This window comes from Erpetoichthys calabaricus, chromosome 1 (assembly GCF_900747795.2).
Source record: "Erpetoichthys calabaricus chromosome 1, fErpCal1.3, whole genome shotgun sequence".
In the NCBI taxonomy this organism is placed as follows: Eukaryota; Metazoa; Chordata; class Cladistia; order Polypteriformes; family Polypteridae; genus Erpetoichthys; species Erpetoichthys calabaricus.
In genome coordinates this window covers 52,201,558-52,223,632 of record NC_041394.2, presented here as the reverse complement: position 1 = coordinate 52,223,632, position 22,075 = coordinate 52,201,558, and the positions used below count along the sequence as shown (strand labels likewise).

Sequence of the window (22,075 nt, the reverse complement as noted above, 5' to 3'; positions counted from 1 at the left end):
GATGCTCTGAAAATGAAATCCAAAATGATTTTTTGGATTTGAGAGGTCTGCTGCTCAAATTCTGATAGTTTTATGTACAGTACTGTATATTGCTTTTCAGAAAGCCTATATAGTTATCTCAATAAGGAAAAAAATCAAAAGTCTGTGTTGGTTACATATGTGTTTCTGTGGCCTAAACATAGCTAAGCCAAAAACTCAAAATTAAATTTCAAGGAGCTGCTTTGACCATGCAGGGTCCTCTGGACCAAATGTTTTAATTTCGTCACGTACTATACCAATTAATGTACCAGCATGAAAAGTCTGAGCCTGATTGGGGGTTTAGTTCTTGATATGGACTTGTGAAGTTTAATGAAAAAATTAGGCCGGAAAAAACTGACACCCCCTCCCCTCTGTAAACTTGCTGTATCTTGGAAAATACTGATCTTGCAACAAAAAATAAAAATTACTGGGTGTCTCCTGACTAACATGGGTACACCTGGTAAATTTTCCAGAATAGTTTGAGTCCAGAGTGAATAACCAAGCTGGAAAAATATTTTTTTGTGTGTCTTTATTTAAGGGTGAAAGGCAAAAAAATATTAATATTCTGAAGGGGATAATTGTTTTCTATACCCACTGTATACTTAGTGTACCTATGCAATAATTTTAACAGTGTCATTGGTTTACCCTCACATTTAAAGTCATCTTCTTGGTATTTTTAAAATTACCCTGGATACAGGTATTGGGGAAATTATAGACGGTCTTAAAATCAAAATATATTGCTGCTCATCTCTCAGCTAAAAAAACACTAGGCTCCCCAGTAAAGAAACAGTAAATTGCATCAACAGCAGTCATTAATTTATTTTCCTGAATTTACAAAATAAAAAGTACAAGCAAATGTTTAAAATGTATTTATATGTTTCATTATTTCTTAATCCATTTGCATGTGTCTTTATCCTATACCATTTTCAATAATTTCCCCTCATTACAAACTTAATGTAAGCAGACGGGACATGTCTAACATACACATGAAAAGCCCACAAACCAACTGCTTCCTTCAGTGAAGTTCAATCAGATGGCACACACAAACCCTGCACAATCTCAAACCCTGAACATGCCCATAATGATTTATTCATGATTTTATAGCCAGAAAGAAACAGTATTAAATTGTTTTTATGTTGCACAGTTCAGACACAGGCATAAAAAATAAAAAAAATAAATAAATGCTTCAAGCAAGGTCAGATAGTATGAACAAAGTGTTAAAAAACTGTATTCTTAAGAGTAATTTTGGAATGTGTTTATTTGGCATCTTGCAGATACCAAATAATTATTTCTGTAACACAGATATTCATGTGAAGGTGTCTGAACATGTATTATTTTTCTAAAAACTTACATTTTTCAGCTTTATCTCCCAAACACACTTCTCAGGAAAATAATTTCAAAACAACTGTTTTCCTAGACTTATGTTAAAGAGATGTGCCAGCCCACCACTGAACAGTCATGGTATATGAGAGGTTACAAGTGTGATGTGTTCAATATCTTAATTGCACTCTTTTCTAGTATACTGTTTGGGGCTGATGTAATGAGATTGGAAACTGATACAAATGCTTCAAGAATGAACCAATGACAGACATTTTTTAAACCAAAAGATCAGATTCCCAAAGTTAATATAAATGTTTTAAGATGACACAGAAAAATAAAACTCAAAGCAGAAGTGAGGTTGGATCCTGCATGTGCAGCACAACTGTCAGAAGTCCTTGGATCTTAATCGATGGTTAGGATAGTCCAATTAATGATGATTCCTGAGTGATAACCGCTTCAGAACCTTCTAGGAAATGACAGTAAACAGGTTTGGTGTAGCATACAAAAAGCCTGATCATACTGCAATATTCAAAATTCCATCAGCAGCAAGTGCTAGTAAATCTATAGTAATTGACCTGTGTCTGCAACAAAAGGATGTAGGCCAAGATCAAAAAACAAAATGCACAGTAAAAATGCCACACAATATTTCTGAAGAGAAAAAAATAAACCCTCAGAAGAGTAAAATTAATCTTAATTATGATGTGTAAATGCTTGTTTAAAAACTGTACTATATTAATAAATAAATTGAATGGGTTGAAGACAATTTTAAGTTTATGACAATTAACTTTAAATTTCCTCAAAAGAATAAAAAAAAAATCTTTACCAAAATAAAATCTTCCATTTTTATAAGGCAACTGTTACATGAAGATGAAACTGAAGCCCAACAGAAAATTCAGCATGCCTCTGAAGCTGGGCTGAAATCAGACAGAAGTGTTTAATAATAGGAATGAATCTCTCAGGGCTTTAAATAATAATTAAATCTATTTGATATGGGTAATGAATTCTGATACATATTATAAATAATATATTTTCATAAACAAGTAAAGTTTATCAACATATTCTGAATGTCAGTTGTACTTTATAAGGAAACATGAGAAGTCGGGAGATAAAATGGTGTACTGAATGCAAGTAAATAACATATCATAAAGATAATCCAGCTACACCAAACCATTCAGAGAGAAAAGTCACTATATGGGCCAGTTCATGGAAAAATCAACTGCAGGGCAAAATGTTGGGACATGAAGAAAACATGCCAATGTCAACTCCCCTCTTTCTGCAAGACTGTGGGACTTTGAAGGCAGGGTAGTAGGAATGGAAGGGAAGGGAGCTAATTGTATGCATCTTCCACTTAGAGTTCCTCATTAAAATGTTTTCCTGTGGACTGCTCGGGCACCATCCTCTTCATACTCCTTCTTAGAAACCCACATCTTTTTGAAGGTGTCTAATGAAGCCAGGATAGAGCCACTGTGAAAAGTGAGGGAAAAAAGTACAAAACAAAAACAAAGACATCATTGTCAGTCACAAAATTACAAATTTAGTGACTAATTTAAAACAATCTATAAAGAAACCAATAAGACATTTGTTTTCCTTGTAATATAGAATCATGCAGCACAGCATGACAGGCTTCTTGAGTAAGGCATTTCAGGCCAACTGATCACTTTATAATTGGCTCCGAATGTGTGACTGCAGAGGTGTACCCTGCAACAGATTAGTACCCTATCCAGTGCGGATTGTCTTTCTCCTGGTGCTTCTTAAAAAATGCTTTAATCCCAACCATCCTGAACTTGACTAAGTGGGTTTGATAATAGACTGGATAATAGACTGGATGGTTAGTGCAGATTAATCTAGGTACAACACAAACACAAATTATATATTTATATAATTATAATTATATTATATATATATATAAAATTTATATAATTACACACACACTAGCTGTGTACGCAAGCACGGGGTCCTAGAAACTATTGAAATTGTCAGAAAAAAAAATTTGAACTGTACAGATGTCAGGTAATTGAGAGGAACTACTCTGGGCATCTCTGTCCTAGGAGGTTTCGTTTTGCCAACGTGCTCACATTGCTTGTGCATTAGCAGCTAAGCGACTGTCTTTCTTTGGAGGTTTTGTTTTGCCGATGTGCTCGCCTCACTTCTGTGTTAGCAGCTAAGTGAGTGACTCTTTCTTCGGAGGTTTCATTTTGCTGACATGCTGACCTCGTTTGTGTATCCTCGGAGGTGGAGCCCTTACCCCAACTCCACCTCTCACTTCCGGGATGGACAGACAGACACACACACTTCCACGCGTAGATGTTTATATACAAGATATAATTCATATTATGTATACAGTAATCCCTCACTATATCACGCTTCGACTTTTGCGGCTTCACTCTATCGCGGATTTTATATGTAAGCATATAAAAGCAGATTTTTCGCTGGTTCGTGGGTTTCAGTGGACAATGGGTCTTTTAATTTCTGGTACATGCTTCCTCAGTTGGTTTGCCCAGTTGATTTCATATAAGGGATGCTATTGGCGGATGGCTGAGAAGCTACCCAATCAGAGCACGTATTACATATTAAATAAAACTCCTCAAATATATTGTGAGCAGGGGGGCTGTTCGCACCCCTAGAGGATACGGACACTCCTCAAAAAACTCTGAAAGATTACCTTCACATTGCTCCCTTCCTTGCTGGGCTTACTTGTGGCTGCATTGTCGGGCGATATGCTTCCCGCACGGTGCTTCGCATACTTAAAAGCATGAACAGCACCTATTGATTTTTGATTGTTTGCTTTTCTCTCTCTCTCGCTCCGACATTCTCTGCTCCTGACAGAGGGGGTGTGAGCAGGGGGGCTGTTCGCACCCCTAGAGGATACGGACGCTTGTCTAAAAAATGCTGAAAGACTACCTTCACATTGCTCCCTTTCTTGCTGGGCTTACTTGCAGCTGCTTTGTCAAGCGATATGCTTCCCGCACGGTGCTTCGCATACTTAAAAGCCTGAACAGCACCTATCAGTTTTTGATTGTTTGCTTTTCTCTCTCTCTCTCTGACATTTTCTGCTCCTGACGCACACTCCTCTGAAGAGGAAGATATGTTTACATTATTTTAATTGTGAGACGGAACTGTCATCTCTGTCTTCTCATGGAGCACGTTTAAACTTTAGAAAAAGAGAAATGTTTGTTTGCAGTGTTTGAATAAAGTTCCTGTCTCTACAATCTCCTGTGTTTCTGTGCAAATCTGTGACCCAAGCGTGACAATATAAAAAATAACCATATAAACATATGGTTTTTACTTTGCGGATTTTCACCTTTTGCGGGGGGATTCTGGAATGCAATCCCCGCAATCGAGGAGGGATCACTGTATATGAATTTTTCCATAGAAACACTTGCCTTTTGTAAAAAAATAATTTCACTTGCAACACTGAAAAAAGCATTGTGTCAGCCACTGATGTGTAATAGCACAGGCAAATGCAGGGTAACTTTTGACATTATACCCTTATCCAGTAGCCTCTTGGCCAGTTTATCCTGACTAATTCAGGTGCATATCCTGACACAAAAATATGGTATACTTTTATACTTCTGGTTTATTCATATAGATATAACTGAATAGGTCTGCCTTCACATTGCTCCCTTCCTTGCTGGGCTTACTTGTGGCTGCTTTGGAATCAGAATGTTTAATATAAGGAGAAAATCTCCAAGTTGAAAAAGATACCAAGTGTAAAGTTCAACTTATATTCATTTTACAAGCACAGACTGAATAGTTTATGACTAGCCATCTATCAGCAATGATTTTTGAAAACTGCAACTAAAAGTTTAAATGCAGATAATACTCAAAGAGGTATCAGAGGCCTTTGATTGCTAGCCATTTTCTCCTATGTCTTACAGAGCACACAATATAAAATTGTTGATAAGAATCTGTAGCACAGCAGATACATTCAGCAACCTCATTTTGCTCACAAAGATATGACTGCATGAACAGTGTGCATGTGGAGCATAACTAATACTTTGTCTTCAAACATGTTCAATTTAAAGTCTGGCAATCTTTTACAATATAAAGCCAGACATTCAGCAGTATGTCTTAACATTGCTTTGCATAGTCTCTTTTAAAAGCTTGTCTTGTGTCACCAGATCTCATTATATTAAACTATTACAATAAGTCCCCTACATATGAACCTTCAAGTTATGAACTTTGAAAGATGTGAAAATGCATGTCTAATAAATTTAAAATTTAAATAAATTAAAAATTGTAGCATAACTTCAAATTTCACTGCAGTACGTAAGTTAGTTTCGCTTGTCTAGTGCCAAGCGGAGTACAAAAACCCTTGATATTACTGTACAGGTTTTCTATAGGAGTTGAGGGTTGCATTGTGTTCATTGGGTGATTAGGCCAACTTTGCTGGATTTATGAACAAATTGGATTTGCGAAGATGCTCTCGGAACAGAAGACTTACTGTATCCTTAATTGCAGGAATGTGTTAGTACAATCCTCTTTAATAAAATCCCTGTGTGCGTCCAGGTGTCCGTGTGTGTGTATCTTCTGGTGAAGTGCGCATGCGCGGGGCACGGTGCGATGCGCGATATTACTGTCAGAGAAAGTTAGAGGCGTTTTACGGAAATACAAACCAGTATTACTGCGAGAGGAAATTAAAGGTACAAAATACAGTGACTCATATTACAGCCACATACAAGCCAGTATTACTGTCAGTGGAGATTAAAGGCATATTACTGACGCTCACGCCTGTATTACCGCCAGAGAAAATTAAAGGTATATTACGGACGTACAAGCCAGCATTACTGTCACAGAAAATTAAAGACACACAATACACGGCAGCAGCCCACGAAGAACGGTCAGCTCAGCAAGTAAACATCAACAAAAGAAAGGCTGAAAGAAAGGAAAATATGACCAACAAAAAGAATGAGGTCAAAGTCCCTTGCCATTTAATATGGACTGTTCCTACTAATGTTTATGCTCTACTGTTCTAGCGCCCGTTATTGTAACGGGCTAAATGACTAGTATAATAATAAAAAAATAATCACAGTTCTACTATGGCATATTGCTGAAATAGAAGGAATGGCAATAGACATCTTCTGACTTACCCAATCCATGTTGAATATAGTCTCTCTTGGGGAGCTGAGATCTGTAAACAAAAGGCCTTTTTAGGACACATGTTGCTGATATAGACAAGAACTCATTTAAAGCCACTGTTTTGTTTTATTCGTCTCTGTGTGAATATTGTACTGCACAAACTCCCCACTTAATGCTTAATTTATTCAGAAAGAGTACTTTTCAGTATGAGGTAATTAAACATGTGTTTAGTTAACCTGTAGTTGTGCTTACTATTTTTTTTCCCATCAAAGTACCTATTTTTACCATTACAACTCTAGTAAAAGAGACATTACATCTAAATACAGCTTTTTTTTTATTTTTCTTGTTATTATAGTTTTATTTATTTTTATATTTATTTCAAGAGAAATGGGCAATATTTATTTGATTTTATTAAAAAAGTCATATAATATGCAGAGTAAATGTCCATACTTCATTTAGTCCTTGAAGCTCAATTATTTTTTTGAGACTAGGTTGTTTTGAAAACTTTCACAAATTAATTCCATCATAATATATACACTTTATACACAGAGTCTTGTAGACTTCTAAAACTGAATTTTTTTACAAGCAGGAAAACCATATTTTATTAACAGCTTAGACCACGGGTGTCGAACTCCGATCCTGGAGCGCCGCAGTGGCTGCAGGTTTTCATTCTAACCATCTTTTTAATTAGTGACCAGTTTTTGCTGCTAATTAACTTATTTTCCCTTAGTTTTAATTAACGTGACTCAGGCCCCTTAGTTATTTCTTTTTCCTTAATTAGCAGGCAAACATTAATGAGACACAATACGAGCCGCCACATGACCAGCTGACCTGTGCCCATCACACAATATCTGAAAATAAAGAAAGGTGAAGGTGGTCTCAGTAAGGTTGATCTCTCAGGTCATCAAAACATTTGAATGGTGTTCTTAGAAAAAAACACAAAAATCAACAGTTTTGGAAATGTCTGCTGTGGCAGAATGAGAGCAGCAACAAGCCATGGAATTAAATAACGGGTTTAATTAACAGCAAGAATGGGCTTCTCATTAAGAGACTGGCTGGAGTGAAATTAGTTGGAGTTTGACGTTTGAGTTTAGCTGGTCATCCGTTGGCTCGTCTCACATCTCATTTCTGTTTGGTTGTCATTTAATGACGAAACAAATCAATTCAGAGGACTAAATCCCTAAAAATAAGGCTATTAAAATGAAGGGAAAAAGGAGTTAATTAGCAATGAAAACTGGTCACGGATTAGGAAAAGGGTTGGAATGAAAACCTGCAGCCACTGCAGCCCTTCAGGCCCAGAGTTCGACACCCCTGGCTTAGACTGACAGTTCCTTCACCTGTACAACTTAACATGAATGTTGCAGTCATTTAGCATAACCTGAAGCTATATTGATAAATTGATATTGTGCAATGCTGAAGATCTAAAACAGACTTGCCTTAATTTTAACATCTTTAGGTGCCAACTTCTTTACTTCACTTAATAATCGATCACCAAACCCTAAAAAGAATTTTAAAAACACATTACTGCTTAGGAACATAACTCATCTTTAGCCCTTACTGCAAAATATTGTTTGAATGTTGCAAACAAATCAGTCTGTAAAATCCTTTACACACCAAAATCTATGAGAAAATGAATTGTAAGATACCAATATAGTAAAAATCTTGCATGAAACCATTTCTCTGTAATATTTGAGAATGATAATTATAATCATCACACTCAGTGGTTAACAAATTGAAATTGATGCCCCTCTAATTTTTGCAATCTGTCAGACATCCCCACAGCAAACTCTAGTTTGTTAGAATACAGTATACACTAAAGTCTTAAAGTCAATGACCTTTAAAAAGAGTTGATCCTCCTGAAAGCACAATGTTGGAAAAGAGTGTCCGTCGAAGGTCCATGTCAGATTTTTGGATGGCAAAGGCAAGAACTTCATGAATGCCATGGCTCTCATCTCCTATAAGGTCTGGCCGGAACAGAAGCTCTGGAGCCCGGAAGCGAGCAGGGCCAATCTAAGTAAAAAGCAACAAAACAAAATTAGGCTTGTCTATTGTCAGTGTTTCATCATTGACAAGTAGGTTTACATATAAGAAGACCTCTGCTTTCGGCTGAATATTATTATTCATTCTCTTTTGCATTTTGTACAGTAGTACTTTCTGCCTTGCAATATAACACTAGAATACTGCATAGAACGTGTACTATTTTTAGGTTCCATGAAGAACAACAAAAAGACAAATTAGATTTTTTCTTGAGTAGCTGTATAACACAATCATAACAGAGTTGAAAAACTTCACACATGCCTTTTATGGCAATAATGCATTAGTTACGAATTATCAGGATTTCTGATAAAACAAACTTGGTATTAGTAGATCACTAGGTCTCACATCAAGTGTGCTGCCATCTGGAAGAGTGTACTGTGCCTTCTCGGTTTCCAATGTCTCATCCTTTTGAGGATTTATTGACAAGTAGCAAGCTCTCTGCAAATAGGGAAATGGCAAAAGGTTAAAACTGCAACATTAAACACATGTGCAAACTATAACAAAACTAACAAGCCATTTGAAATACTAAATATAAACATTTCATAATTTATGTAGCATTCTTACAGAAAGAATGAAAACAAATCATTCATGTATTACTAATGGATGTGCAGGGTGGTATTTTGGTAGCATGAATCCAGCATTCTAAGTTCAAATCCCCATGTCTGGTTATTGACCATGTAGCTTCTGCACATTCTTCTCACATCCTCAGGGACATGCTGGCTAGGTTAACTGGTGGTTGTAAATTGGCCCTTTGTGACTATAATAATGTGTGTGCGAAATGCAACTGGAATGAATTGTTTTCATGTACTCAATGTTGCTGGGAGAGTCTCCAGCTTCTCCTGCAACCCTAAGTTGGACAACATGGGTTTGAGAATGTTATGTAATATATGTGCAATAGAAAAACTGACTACAATTTGTACAACACTATGTTATACATTCTATTAGTGATTAACATACTAAAATAACATCTTGATAATAACCATTTACGGAAATAGCTATATTCAGTTTAACTTTTATACAATAGTTAAAAAATCCACCCTTCCACACATTTTCAGACCTACTTAATGTTGTAGCACTGGCTTAAAGAATATTCAGAAATTGTATTGTTCATAGTGACTTGGCGGAGTAATGTATTCATTTTTTTGTATCAACCAAGCCTAAAAGTAATTAATAAGAGAAACAATTAAAGACCAAAATATCAACATACACATTATTAAACCTCTCATTTACTTTTCCGTTCAATTTAATGTTCAATGTAGCCAACAGCTTCATGTTTAAGTCATCCATATGATAAAATAACCAGTTTACTAAAAATTGTATTACTTGTAAATTTAGAGCTGTTAGGACAATGCTGAGAGGCTGCGGAGAACCAAAGTTAGACTTTGCATTTTATTTGTAGTCTCCACTACAATTAAATAATATATTATTAGTTATACGGGGGGCACAGTGGTAATGCTGCTGCCTCGCAGTTTGGAGACCAGAGTTCATGTCCTAGGTCCTCCTTGTGTGACATTTGCATGTTCGCTCCGTGTCCATTTTGGTTTTCTACTGGTGCTCCAGTTTTTTCCCACAATCCAAAGGTAATGCAGATTAGGTGGATTAACAATTCCAAATTGGACCTGTGTGTGGGTTTGCCTCGTGATGGAGTGGCACCATGTCTAGGGATCATTCCTGCCTTATGCCCTATGCTTGCTGGGACAGGTTCCAGCTTCCTTGCCACCCTGTTCAGGATAAAGCAGGTTTAGAGGACAGATTTATGCACTATTAGTTATATGTAAAACTAGAATGTTATAAATCATCTGCAAAAAACCTGCATATGGACATAGGTGTCAACACAGAAATTAATTACTTTTCTTAAAGCATTTTATATTTTTTTATACTTGTTCTTGCACTTTAATGCAAAAATAATATGAATTGAATTTACCCCTACCTCCCAATTAAATGTTACAAGTGCCATTCATTTTGCACCTTGCTGTTCTCATTTGCACTATTTAAATAATAAAGTAGGGATGGTAAAAACATTGAGGATTTTAAAAACTGTGACTTAGTATTGTTTCATTTATTAGATTTTAAAATGTGTAGACTTCCAGTATGAGGAATTATACAAGGGCTTTATAGTTAAAAGATGGCCATGTGAAAACCTTTATTTGTAAAGAGTAAAACTGCAGTTCCCAGTGTGTCAAGCCACTGTGGTCCAATTCAAAGAGGGCTGCATGGTACTGCAAGATGTATAGAGTTATATCCTGTTCAACCCAATAGATGCTACCAGATTCTCACCTCTAAGCATGATGGTTATGTTTAGATAAGGATATAGGCAGGCATATAATACATATACATACAACACACCTTGACATATGCATTTTATGCTATCTCATTTCATAATTAGTGTGTAAAATACCATGGGCATTTGTGTTATTACTTTCTCTATTATCTGACTAGTATACCTTTGAAGATTTTGACAGTTAAAACACAAATCTGTTTAATGGCTCTAAAGTTTTTTTTCAGCAAGTTAAGAATTATGCTGTTTTCAGCAAAATTATGTGACGATCAGGCATAAATGCATACCTCTTTAATGGTGCGAACCACCTCAAACTCAGCAGAGGTGTGAAAATCATATCCCTCTTTACGGAGCAGCAGCTTCAGGAAACGTGAAACATCTCGGCCTGCAATATCAACCCGCAAGATGGAGTGTGGCATGGCAAAGCCCTCATAGATAGGCACTGCATGGGTGACACCATCCCCAGCATCTAGTACAACACCTGTTGTTCGCCCTGTTGCATACCTAAAAACCAAGAACAGACCCTGCATTGAGGTGAACCACTCAAATTTTTAAGAGAAAATTATCAAGACACAACTAAGAGCAAGGTTCTTCAATTTTAGCTCGCTAAAAGAAGGAGAGTAGGAAAAAAACAAAAAAAAAAAACAAAACAAAAATCAGACAGCCGTGATACTGCCCATCAGGTTCTAAAGATAATTAAATGTTACTCACAGACTCAGAACAGCTTGCATGGAAATGAAAAGGGCTGGAACATTAAATGTTTCAAAGAAGACTTCGGCTGCCCGTTCTCGATTTTTGCTTGGGTTCAATGGGGCTTCAGTTAGTAGGACTGGATGCTAAAAGAAAATAAATATTTTTAGGTATGTTCAACGGCAAGATAACTAATCTTTGTACATTTCTGAAAACTTTACGTATTCACTAATGTGAAAATAGGCTTCTCAAAGCACCTTAATGATAAAACATGCCTCGATTTCTATGCTTTGTCCATGTTCCATAACTTAGCATCTCATTTTTCTATATTATCCTTTTCCTCAAATGTTCAATGGTCTCTACTTTCTTTTCTGAGTATATGCTAAAACTTTTTCTAGCACTCACTTCCCTGATAATTTTCAGACTATTCTGTATTACCATTAATATACCACCTTTTGATTTTTTCTCTCTCTAAGTTATTTTACAATATTTATTTATCATTCTCTGTAAACCCATATTTCTTTAAATTTTCTTGGTGAACATATTAATTGTTTATTAAAGAATTGCTTTAACATCTTTGCCACACCATGACTTGCTATTTGAGTGCACTTGGGTAGTTTTCTCAAAGTATAATTAATTCACCGTATACCATGTATTTAATGGTACATGACAACTGTGTCCCTGAAATGTTTGTGCTGGAATTTTTTTCCTCATAATTTTGTGCAACCCTTTATAAGAAAATTACTTGCAACCTTATATATGATATTATAAACATACCTCCAAAAAAATTTAGACATGCTTTGTTAACAGGGACCTTTGTGATTCATTGCCAGCAACTGTAATCCCCTTGTGCAAACACAGTGTTTTATTAAATTATACTGTCCCCGTCAACAAAAAAGTGCTTGGCACAGCTACTGTGAAAAAATAAAATACTGAACTTTTGTTTTAATTTCTCAAATATTCTCGCATTTGTCATATGTCAGCTTCTATCAAAAAAAATCAAACAGACAAACATCAAGATGGAATAAATCCAATACTTCCTGCCTTGAATGAGTTCATGCATGTGTATTATGCCACTACAACATTTATCAAAAACAAATAAGCAAGTAAAATGATAGTATTCTGGAGAAGTTATAGTGAATTAACTTAACTACACTAAATTATTTGTGCAAATAAAAATGAGTTTGCAGTACATGTCATAATGTTAATAACTCAAATGAAACATGATCACAATTGACAATCTGATGCAATCCACATTATCATAATTAATAAAAACTAAACTTAATTAGTCCAAATTTTAATAAAGTCAGCCATTCTAAGATTAAAAACTAACAAGTATAACACACAATATTTTATAGTATTCCATCAAGATGGGTTGCCACAGCGGATCATCTTGTTCTATATCTTCCTGTCCTCTACAGCTTGCTCTGTCACACCCATCACATGCATGTCCTCTATCACCACATCCATAAACCTTCTCTTAGGCCTTCCTCTTTTCCTTTTGCCTGGCAGCTCTATCCTTAGCATTCTTCTCCCAATATACTCAGCATCTGTTCACTGCACATGTCCAAACCAATGTAATCTTGCCTCTCTAGCTTTGTCTCCAAAACGTCCAATCTGAGCTGGCCCTCTAATGTATTAATTTCTAATCCTGTCCACCCTCGTCACACCCAATGCAAATCTTAACATCTTTAACTCTGCCTCCTGGTTTTTGGTCAGTGCCACCATCTCCAACCCATATAACATAGCTAGTCTCACTACCGTCCTGTAGACCTTCCCTTTTACTCTTGCTGATACCCGTCTGTCACAAATTATTCCTGACACTCTTCTCCACCCATTCCACCCTGCCTGCACTCTCTGTTTCACCTCTCTTCCACAATTCCCGTTACTCTGTACTGTTGATCCCAAGTATTTAAACTCATCCGTCTTCACCAACTCTACTCCCTGAATCCTCACCATTCCATTGACCTGATCTTGTTGTATTTATAAAGAGGCAAATACAATAGGGATACCAACCTCTTCTGAGAATGTCTGCAGTTGATCTTTGGAATACACATACTGCCAAATCCTCTCCATATCATTCCAGTCCCGAACAATTCCATGCTCCATAGGGTATCGGACAGAAAGTAGGCCTCTGTGTTCCTAAAGCAAATTCAAACAAAAGAAACTGAGAAAATATCTAAAATATATTAATTGTCAACAGTGTATAACACTCTGAAAAGACGCAAGCATTAATATATTTCTCATCTTTATAAACACGAACTCTTGCTTCTTCTATTTTATTTAATTTCATTAGTGCATATTCAAGACATCTCCCAATCCAGATGGTTCGTCGTGTGGTGGGTGCGTCAACAAGCTATCAGCGCATGCTCCCAACCTCCTCCTCCCATATGTCTTCCAGAATTTTTTAAATTCAATGCCTACATCATTTTTTGTTTCATTGATGTACTGTGCATTTTTGAAATTTTGACCATGCTGGTTTGGTTATAATATAGTATGTACATTACTTTACATAATATTGACATCCAAATAAAAATGTAGTTGTTCTTAATAAAGTGTAACACAAAATAAAAACTTCCATGAATAAAATATAAAATTAATATTGAGAATCAGAAAGAAGTTAAAATCTCCTTCTGCAATAGCTTTCATTTATCACGAAGTGCTGTTTTTCCAAAAGCTATACAGGTGACAGCTTCTACAATTTGTTTTTGCACATATCCAGAATGGAATTTAAAGAAGCCCTAACCCAGAATGTGAATGGACAGAGAGTGGTAGGCATAACTTAAAAGTTTCTTAGTGTGTGAAAGGCAGCAAGAAATTGAGAATAGAAGAAAGAATGAGAAGTGAGGGAGAGAACTGAATTTGGAAGTTGACAAGCCATCCTATTATATACAAAGGGAACCTGGCATTAGTCTCAGTATACTCAAGATGGGCAGATAGGTGTTCCTTGTTTTGTGCTGTTTCCATTTTTCTCAGTGTGAATCTTCCCTTATTTTTTTTTAATCTTTAGTTCTATACTGATTAGAAAACTCAAAAAGCATGAAATTACACACTTAATAGCCTCTAAAACAGGAATCAAACTGAGAAATCAAACTTCCTATTATGTTCCTGAGATGCAAATAAAATTTCAGAAAGTGTAGTAGTCCAGTAAAGACACCAATGTACATGGTGGTGTAAGTAAATCAGTTACCTCAGCTTTAGGACCAATGAAAAGATCCCCTTCAAGAGCTCCTGCCATTACCCGAACATGTTTGGGACGTCCCACACTAGAAATCCAATAGTATATTATTAGGAGACAATCAACAGTGCGCAAAGTCAGAAAAACAACATGATAACATTGTGGTTAAATTACCACTTTATATTGTATAAATATAAATTTATATTGTATAAAAATGTTTTAAACAAAAAAAAGACATTTTCACAAAGGTTTCACATCCAGCTTAATAAAAGCATACCAAGGGAAAGGTCAGCAGATTTAAAAGGTTGTATAACTGACAAAAAAAATAAAGCTTGATGTACACATTTTCCTTTATTGATTAGTATTAGAGGTGTACCAATCCACAAAAAAAACAAAAAAAAACACACATACACATGGGCTAACCTTACTTCTCTTTCCAATTTTAGAATAAACACCAATCCACAAATGTCACATATGCAATTTAAACATAGTCTTTATTATTACATAGCCTTTATGATGACATAGTGTTGCATATTTCAGTAATTTCCATTGCAATTGAAACCAATCGATGCCCAGCTGTGTTCTGCTCAGACACGTGCAACAATTGTTGCCCTAGAAAAGCAAGCAGTATTATTAAAGACCTCACTTATCCTGTACAGCACAGGACCACCAGCACTTGTACCAGTAGATTCAGGGAGAATTTCCATCACAAGTAGTAAGGTTACTAAACAACCAGTAATAATAATTGATGCTCTACTTAAAACAGTATAAATATATATTTATGTATTATGTGGATTTCAGCCAATAAATGCAGGTAAAATCTTCCACTTTATGAAAAGAAAGCCCAGAACTCATATAGTTTGCACAAAATGTAATAAACAGTTTTGTGTTTCTTTATAGAACATGGGAACCTACTGTAGATTTGGTGGTAAAGTAATTTTATATTATATATACACACACACACACACACGCGCACACACACACACACATACATACTGTATATCCACATACACAATTTCTGTGCAATAATCTCTGTTCTGTAGTCTACTAGGGGGCTCCGCCCCCTGCTCGCTTCGCTCGCCAACCCCTGGTGTTGGGAATGACAAAGAGCGTGATGTATGAATGAGATATAGAATAGTGTGACGGTGTAGATGATGCAAATAGAAAGCAAACAATAAAGTGTGTGGCACAGTGTAAAGGTTTATTTGAAAATTTCTTTGTACACGCCGTTTAAGTGTAAAAGGTAATTCCAGCTCAGAACTTGTAAGGTCATTTAAGATGGTTATTGTTGAGATCAGAGTCAAGTTTGTCAGAGCTTAGAAAGAGTTGTGTCTCTCCAGGAAGTAATGGAATGACTTGGGTATTAATGTTTTCCATATTAATATTTTTTGGACATAATATAGTGCGTTGTGTTAAAAGGGGCATTTGGTCTAATGAGATTGCTGTTCGAAATGTCTCTGTAACTAAGTTGTCGCAGATAAAGGCTTGAGGAATTGTAATAATATGTGGCTGAAGTCCAGCTGTATTGGTGAGTGTACCATCTCTCAGTTGTAATAAGCAATTGTTATGATCTGGTTCTGGACATCGTATCTTTTTTACTAACTGTATCTTTTGAAAGCAATGCCAATTGTCTGCGTATTTTAAGGTGCACTGAACAATAGCTGAGTGCATGGCATCTGGAAGAATAGCTAATCACTGTCTAAAATCTCCTCCTCATAAAAGTACCTTTCCTTCAAATCGAATATTATTATTCATAAACGTTTGTAGAATTTTATGAATGGTGTTGAGTAAGTGACTTCATGCCATTGAACATTCATCAATAAACAACATTTTTTCAAGACGGATGTCACGTGCAGTGCCACCGTTAATGTTCATAGTGGATACCGATTTGTAGGATCTAATGTAGTTGATAAAGATTTCACTTTCAGGTACATCGTCAGTTATAAGCCTCTGTAGATATTCAGTATATGAATGTAAAGAAGGCAGTCTAATTTGACCCTTTTGACAACAACGTGTAAATGTATAACTTGTATTTCCAGTTGTTTCTTCAGGGAAGTGAACTGAATGACAATGATTGCAAATGACATTCATTAATCCGAATGAATTTTCCTGGTGTATGTTTTTCTTGTGCCGTTTGAGAGGCGCGTTGTTGCATGTGTAGTATTTGGGACGTGTTGTTTTGGAGCTGTAATCGATTTGCCTGTGCTGTGTGAGAAGCCCGTTGTAGCCTTCGCTGCCATTAACGTATGTCTGAGACGGGAGGTGTTTCGTTTTGAATCCGTGCCTGTTGCGATGCAGCACTTTGATTGATAGTTTGCGTCATGTGGATCTAGGATGTAGATTTGTGCATATTTGCGTTGTTGATTTGTTTCAGGGTGCACTGTTCCAATGCGATGCAGTATTTGTGCACATATGCGAAAGTAGTATGGGCCATTGCCTTTTGGTGGCCTGATATTTACTCTGGTATATGCAAAAGCAAATGAACCATTGTAGGATCTAATGCAGTTCATAAAGTTTTTACTTTTAGGTACATCGTTAGTTAGAAGCTTTAGTTGAGCTTTGCGTTTTTGGAGTCGAGACATTTTTTCTTTTAGAAATATGGATAAGTAATAAGGAGAATTGCACTCACTGTTAATATGGAGCCTTTTCTGCGGTTGAACGGTTAATAGTGCCTTATTGTAATGAGATCCACCTATGCTGCATAGCCGTCTATTTTGTTGTTTCTTTCGTTTTCGTGTGTTTGTTCCTGTTATCCTTTCCTTTTCGTTTTGTACCCGTGACCGTGTATTCATGACTTGTTTCTTTCTCAGCATGCGAAATATGGATAAGTAATAAGAAGGATCGCAGTCACTGTTAATATGTTTCTTTTTCTGCAGTTGAACGGTTAATAGTGCTTTATTGTAAGGAGATCCACCAATGCTGACACCTATGCTGTCTAGTGTGAAGGTGTTGATGTTCGCTTTAGAATATGTGGCTTTGGGTGTCACTTCTTATGGATGTGTGTGTGTGTGTGGGGGGGGTTGAGGATTGTTGTCACGCGAGCGTCTTCTTTCTTTTTGTGTTCCTGTGTCTTGTTGAATCCCCCTCTTTGTGTGTGTCCCGTCCCTTGCTTGTAGGGTCTGTGGGGTGGTTTTGTGTTCTTTTTTTTGTGTTCCATGGGCTTGTTGAATCCCCCTCTTGGTGTGTGTCCCGTCCGGTGCCTGTAGGGGGGGGGGTGCCTTGCTGTTGTGCGCGAGCCTCTTTTTTTTTTTTTTTTTTTTTTTTTCGGTCTAGTTTCGTGTGCAATGTGTTTCGTGCTTTGCTTGCGTTTGAATACTTTTTTATGTGCCGTTTCCTTTTTTCGGTGCTCTTTGCACCTCATTTCTCAATTTTTCCTGTGCTCACTCCTTTTTTCTGTGGTCTTGTCCGCCTCTCGCGGCCCCTCATCCGCCTCTCTCGCCCTCTTCTATCTGCCTTTCTCGGCTCCTCAGCCGACCCTCGCGGACTCTTTTTGCGCCTGCGCAGTACGTCTTTTTGCAGCTATGGCCCATTGCCGGATGTGCCTGCGTCCATCATCCGGTTTAGCATTCTCGGTTAGTAATATGGATAAACAGAAAACTAGTGACTGTGTGTTGATAGTTAATTGGTAGTCTAGTGCTCAGATTTGTCTGGTGTTGGGTTTAAATACTAGTGCAGTGATTGTTTGAGGTTTGCATGTTCAAATAATACTCACAAGCATTTTCTCTTGATATTCCCATTTCCTCTTACATCCAAAAAATGCAGATTAAATGGATTTGGGATTGTAAACTGATATAATATGAGGGATTGTGGAGGGTTCTGTGATTAAGTGGGCCATGCAATAGACGTATTCAGCTCAGAGTTGCTTTTTTGCCTTCCCAACTAGGAATGATTCCGGCGCTCCACAACCCTGAACTAGAATAAGTTGAATGCTGTATGACAACAGCTCTCACTACTACACTATTTCCTATTGCAATGAATTATTAAATTGTGAAAAAAAAAACTCTGTCTCAACCAAAAGTACCTTTAAAACTTTCAACTATAGACTGACTCAAAATAATGTTCAATGTAGCAGCAATTTATGGTGCAATTTCCATTTCAAACAACAGGTGTGGAGGTTTGGTATAAACCTTTTCTCTAAACATGAGACCTACATTTGCCTTTATTCTAGATATGTTATTACAAAGGCAAACTGAAAACCATTTGACCTTAAGTTTAGTATGTCACAAATATTCATTTAGTAAAACTGAATAGTGAAAAAATTGGAAATAATACATGTATCTAAGAAGCCTGTTCTTTAATATTTGAAACCTTAGAAACATATAGCTCTCTTTCAGTGTTGAGAATACAAAAATATACTGTACATTATCTACATATAATTATTAATAAACATGTATCACATAAGCAGTACTCAAAGAACTGTATTGCTTTTTCTAATCATTCACTCCTAACTCCATACCTTAAGAAAAGAAAGTGTGCATATGCTGATACAACAGTAAACAACGCCCAAATAATACTTACTAATTAGGAAAGCAGTATTTAGGGATTTGATCTCCTGCAAACCCAGCTTTGATAACGCCTGATCCCTGAAAATAAAGAAAATGCAAAATAAATAAATAAATAGATAGAGGTATTATGCAGCTATTATTGTAAAGCATATATGTTGTGTATTCAGTAATTAAGACATTTTCTACAATTTTACATACTTCAAAAATGAAACATAATGTGGGAAAGATCAAAGACATATTCATATTTTAAATTATATACTTAAATCCAATGTACTGTCAGGAAATATAGTTTTCATTGCCTGTCTCAGGTAGCCATAGTCCGATCCCAACATACTGTACATCTTCAATTCCTCTTCATTACTTATAGTTAAACCTACTTTGAATGCAATTCATTTGTAAATATGCCAAGTATGAAAATACAAATGTTGAGGAAAGGAAAAACTCAGTGGAAATGAGAAGTACAAACGATAAAAAGAAGCAAGTAAAAGTTAGACATGGAAGTCGAAGTACAAATTGAATTAACCTGAAGATTAAACAGAAGAGAAAACAAGAGGATCAAAACACAACATCTACAAACTAGAAAACCAAGCTTAACCTACAAAAGACCACCAGATAGGCATGGTGGAATAAACCTTTAATGCTTAAAGGATGTATTGTCGTTTGTTAACAAAGAGAAACAAGACTAAAAGGCTACACTATTCAGTAACAAACAACTTACTGCATAACCTAGTAATGGTTTAAAGTTGCATACTAGTAAACAACCAACCAATCAAAACATACAATCAGCCTTGCTTGAGGCTACCTGTTATGCATAGAACTAAGAAACTCAAATTTGAGAGTATATCTTCTGAAGGATACTGGGGCATCAGCGAGCCCCAAACCCCCAAGCACGAACACAAAAAGAGTCACGTTCAAATAATGTAAGGTTTATTCAACTCACCACCATTAAGTATCACAAGCACAAAAACACAAGTTTTCTCTCTATCCTTAATTCTCTCACCACCGCACTGTCCTCCTCCAATCAAGTGTTGCCTCTCTACCTCCCAGCTCTGACTCTCCTGGATAAGGGAGTGCGGTCCCTTTTATTACAGGCCCGGGAGTACTTCCAATGCCAGGGTGATTGCCCGATGGAAGCACTTTCGAGTCACACAGAAGTCCACTATAACAGGGAGCTTGTCTCCATGCAGTGCCCTCTCGTGGAACCAAGTGACCCCAGCAGGGCTTCCCTGCCGGACTACATTTCCCATCATGCCCTGCTGACTTCCCACTGGGCACGGATATCTGGGGCTGCTGCCATCTAGTGTGCTGGGAGAGAAAAAAAGCCCCCAGCGACATCTTTACTTTTCAGTGGGCTGTCCGTCCATCTCTTCTGGTCCTTCCTTCTGGGTCTGATCCCTGTCTCCTCCCCAGCTGGAATGCCCATCTGCCTGTTAAGAGCCTCCTGTCCAGGTAAGGAACCATCCCCTCTTCTGGCTGGGATGCCTGTCCAGCCCCTGTGGCATCTACAATCTTTAAGAATGTTAACTGTAACAATTAAAATGTGAGCATTAATATTTTAATTTAGATTTTAAATTGGCTGGTGTGGCTAATTGACTTTTTATTATGAAGCACAAAAAACATGAATGTGAATGTTTCCATATCTGATGTACTGTACTCATAAACAGGTGTGTGTCTTCTCATTGTTCTTCTGCATTTTTTTTAAATACAAACATATCAGATAATATATAAACAAGACTGGGTACATTTTATTATATGACTATGTAAGTTTGAAATTTCTTCAACAGAAAGAAGCAAAAAAAAAGACAGCGATTACTGAAAGTTGTAAATATTTTGGCCAATTATACACTGAAGTAAAAACTGAACAGAACAATGACGCTGTTTGCAAACGGGGATTTCAATGCCTTTTTTGTCCCCTCGAAACTTTTACTATAGAATATGCAATAAGTATAAAGGCATGGAATGGTGAGGATGCAGGGAGTTAAGTTGGTGAAGGTGGATGAGTTTAAATACTTGGGATCAACAGTACAAAGTAACGGGGAGTGTGGAGGAGAGGTGAAAAAGAGAGTGCAGGCAGGGTGGAATAGGTAGAGAAGAGTGTCAGGAGTAATTTGTGACAGTTATCAGCAAGAGTCAAAAGGAAGATCTGCAGGATGGTAGTGAGACCATCTTTGTTATATGGGTTGGAGACGGTGGCACTGACCAGAAAGCAGGAGACAGAGTTGGATTTGAATTGGGTGCGATGAGGATGGACAGGATTAGAAATGAGTACATCAGAGGGTCGGCTCAGGTTGGACGGTTGGGAGACCAAGTCAGAGAGACGAGATTGTGTTGGTTTGGACATGTGCAGAGGAGAGATGCTGTGTATATTGGGAAAAGGATGTTAAAGATAGAGCTGCCAGGCAAGAAGAAAAGAGGAAGGCCTAAGAGAAGGTTTATGGATGTGGTGATAGAGGACATGCAGGTGATGGGTGTGATAGAGCAAGATGTAGAGGACAGGAAGATATGGAACAAGATGATCCGCTGTGGTAACCCCTAACAGGAGCAGCTGAAAGAAGAAGAAGAAGAAGCACCATCCTTCCTGTCTAACTGGTGTTAAATTAACTGATCACTTAACAGTATAGATTTGTGATTATTTTAACAAAGGGAAACAAATTAAATTTTGCTGAAATTAATGTTAGATTAAAAGTAGCCTGGGCCAAGCTGGACCCCAGTTCCACTCCCTATATTTTGAGTCCTGTTACATACACGTACAAACAAAATATAATGACTCATAAAGAAAGAGAAAAGTCAGCTTTACTTGCTGAGCTGTGCCATAAACTAGCGATTCTGTAACTTCTCAAATAGGGCATCTCTGTGAGGGATAACCTAGCCAATTCCCTGTTGCTGTTTTAGTCTTTAACTAATCTGCCCCTCCATTCACTTTTGGTAGGAGGGGAAAAACAGGCCATGATGCATAGCACAGGAATCTCA

The 22,075-nt window shown here is 37.0% G+C and overlaps 1 protein-coding gene across 1 annotated transcript in view; it reads right to left on the bottom strand.

Annotated features, from left to right (window-relative positions):
- Nucleotides 1-812: 812 nt before the first annotated feature.
- The window catches only part of actr1b (actin related protein 1B), a 31,385-nt gene continuing 10,122 nt past the window's right edge, over nt 813-22,075 (bottom strand). The window contains exons 2-11 of the mRNA XM_028799423.2: nt 19,119-19,183; nt 14,613-14,688; nt 13,439-13,564; nt 11,444-11,568; nt 11,020-11,236; nt 8,800-8,892; nt 8,253-8,427; nt 7,854-7,915; nt 6,429-6,469; nt 813-2,802 (exon numbers count right to left, since the gene is read on the bottom strand). Of these exons, the coding sequence (XP_028655256.1) occupies nt 2,700-2,802; nt 6,429-6,469; nt 7,854-7,915; nt 8,253-8,427; nt 8,800-8,892; nt 11,020-11,236; nt 11,444-11,568; nt 13,439-13,564; nt 14,613-14,688; nt 19,119-19,183 (1,083 nt within the window). The 3' untranslated portion in view covers nt 813-2,699. The remainder of the gene's footprint in view (nt 2,803-6,428; nt 6,470-7,853; nt 7,916-8,252; nt 8,428-8,799; nt 8,893-11,019; nt 11,237-11,443; nt 11,569-13,438; nt 13,565-14,612; nt 14,689-19,118; nt 19,184-22,075) is intronic.